The sequence below is a fragment of the Euphorbia lathyris genome, chromosome 1 (genome assembly GCF_963576675.1).
Source record: "Euphorbia lathyris chromosome 1, ddEupLath1.1, whole genome shotgun sequence".
Lineage (NCBI taxonomy): Eukaryota > Viridiplantae > Streptophyta > Magnoliopsida > Malpighiales > Euphorbiaceae > Euphorbia > Euphorbia lathyris.
Genome location: NC_088910.1, coordinates 77,177,269 through 77,179,842, shown reverse-complemented (window position 1 = coordinate 77,179,842; position 2,574 = coordinate 77,177,269). Strand labels below are relative to the sequence as shown.

At 42.0% G+C, this 2,574-nt stretch overlaps 1 protein-coding gene across 1 annotated transcript; it reads left to right on the top strand.

The window, feature by feature from the left end:
• The first annotated feature begins 370 nt into the window (after positions 1 to 370).
• LOC136202668 (uncharacterized) lies at positions 371 to 2,574 on the top strand. The gene is made up of 2 exons (XM_065993429.1): positions 371 to 1,369; positions 1,503 to 2,574. The coding sequence occupies exons 1-2, from the start codon at positions 727 to 729 to the stop codon at positions 1,559 to 1,561; spliced, it is 702 nt and encodes a 233-aa protein (XP_065849501.1). The 5' UTR covers positions 371 to 726; the 3' UTR covers positions 1,562 to 2,574.

The window sequence follows — 2,574 nt, the reverse complement described above, 5'->3', positions numbered from 1 at the left end:
AAAGAATACATATTAGTATCGATCTATTGAATTGAAATTCCCCTGCCAGGTCTCCCCAAATTTCCAGTTTGAATTTCATCGTCGGGAAGTTGATATCTTTGTCCATCACGAACCGACCAACCAAGCATAATTCATTTCCTGTTTGCCCCCCTTCACTCGGGGCAAGACCCAAATCGAGCCCTTCCTTCTCGTCGTCCTTGATATTCAGGCTAGACAAATCGGCATCCATGATATTCTGGAAGAAAAGATTGAGGCGGATGAGGACCACTCACTGAATCGGAGATGCGCAGCCGCGCAAGAAAGCGTTCCAGTAAAAACGTAGCAACCTAAAACTCTCATGATGGAAGAGACGGGAACTCTCACAAAGGAAAAAAAGGTCAAGGTTTTTTCATAAAATTTAATTACCAATAATAATATATTTTGCAAGCTATGGTCTCTTTTAGATCCATATCTAAAGTACTAATAGTGTTATAATAGAGCTTGTTGATGATTTTGGCATAAATTGTTTAACTTAGATCGATGATTTTAGGAGTTTAATAATAAGTACCTATATGGACCTTGAGCCCCTTTAAATTCCTAAATACGGTGACAGCTGAGAGGGGGAAATTCGCTAGAGTTTGCATTGAAGTAGACCTTAACAAACCCTTACTATCCAAATTCAAACTCAGAAACAAGATATTCAGGATAGAATACGAAGGCCTACATACAATCTGCTTTAGTTGTGGTATGTATGGGCACCTCAAGGAAAGATGTCCGTCAATGAGAAATGAAAAGGGAGCAACAGAGACGATGAGGGAGGAGAGAGGAGCTTCAAACCTTGATAAGGTTATTAGAGAAGAAATTGCCAATGACTATGGCCTTCGGATGACAGCCAAGCGACCAGCCAAACGCAGACAACCAGCCATACCGAGGAATATGAAAGCCCACATGGATCAGCAAGCTGGAGAGAAAATAACAATCACTACCAAGGAGAAACCCCCTCATCAAGAAACAAATGAGGAGCCAAATCTCGCCTCAGTGAAGGAAATGAACCTAGGGGAACAACTAGACAATGGGTCGAGATACTCAGTCCTGAATGGATTAGCAGAAGAAGAAGCACAAGTGAATAGAGAGGTGGAAAAACCAATGGCTACAGAATCAGAAATGCAGCTCTCTATAGACCAAGGCGGAACCGTAATACACAGAGTGAGCCCCCCAAAAGAGGTAGAATTGCCGATGTGTACTGCCCCTATGAACAACAAAAAAGACTCATCAAAGCCACAATTGCCTAGTCCTAACAGAACAGGTATCCAAGATAGACAAAGGGCTCTTGAGAAAAAGATTAAGAATCAGACCAGCGCGCCTAACATCAACAAGTTAGGTACCGGAGGTAAAAACTCTTCCTAGCCAATGTCTCTCCTCCTTTCACTTTGTTTGTTTTTTTATAGACTGTTTAATTTGGAATGTTCAGAGACAATGTTGTCAACCAGAATGATAGTTTCAAGGCTATTTGGAAATTGCAGGTTCCGCAACGGCTGAAATCCTTTGCCTGGTTATGCCTTCATGGTCGTCTTCTTACTAATAAGGAGAGACAAAGGCTCCACCTAATTGACCTAGGCACCTATGCTAGATGTAGTTTGTTGGAAGAGACAATAACTCATGCCTAAGGGACTGCAAGGTCAGTTCAGATACCTGGAAGTTGATTATCCCAGAGCTGCACTGGAATGAATTTTTTACAATGAATGGCAATGAATGGTTTGAGGCTTGTATTAATGGGCAGGACCGAAAATTCGGTATAGGGAATTGGCGGGTTTGGTTTTTAACAACTGCAGCAACCTTATGGGAATGGAGAAACAAAATGGTGTTTCAACCGAACTGTGTTATCCCTGTTGCTAAGGGAGAGGTGATTCGATGCAAAGTCCAAGAAAATTTGAATAGTTGGGCTTTCCTTGCTAATCTCCAGCGCAAGCACGAGAAAAAAGAGGTATGGATAACCTAGACCAAGCCCCCTGAGCATTTTTGGAAGCTTAACACAGGTGGCTCGTGTACTGAACCTTCAGGTAAAATTGCAGCTGGAGGGCTGATCAGGGATAGTGCTGGGAAATGGGTGAAGGGCTTTGTTCATAACATTGGGAAAGGTGATTCACTTGAGGCTGAACTGTGGGGAGTTTATACTGGAGTGAAGTTAGCGCTAGACGACCAAATACGTCGAATTCACGTCGAATCAGACTTCATTGACGTTGTGAATCTTATCAGCAAACAGTGCCCAGTTCACCATCCGTCTCGCTCCTTAATCAGAAATATCCAGCTTCTGCTTCAGAAGTTTGATTTCGTCCAAATGAATCATATTCATCGTGAAGGAAATAGATGTGCTGATTTTATGGCAGGAAAGGCTCACGATTTTTCGTTAGGGGTGACTCTCTTTGTTAATGAATTTTCAGACACCCAAGAGCTGATATATGAGGATGTTGCAGGTGTAAGATTCTACATAAAAGTTTTATTGTGTGGCCCAGATTGTTGAATCTCGTTTGCTGCACTTTTTTATTTTTGCTTTACGTTGCTTTTGTTCTTTTGTTTGTCCGGTTGCTTTGTTTT

Bases quoted from the DNA above. Each gene is read 5' to 3' on its own strand.
- LOC136202668 (XM_065993429.1), top strand. From the start codon at position 727: ATGTATGGGCACCTCAAGGAAAGATGTCCGTCAATGAGAAATGAAAAG. The intron at 1,370-1,502 runs GTAAAAACTCTT...TGGAAATTGCAG, and splicing joins CAACAAGTTAGGTACCGGAG to GTTCCGCAACGGCTGAAATC.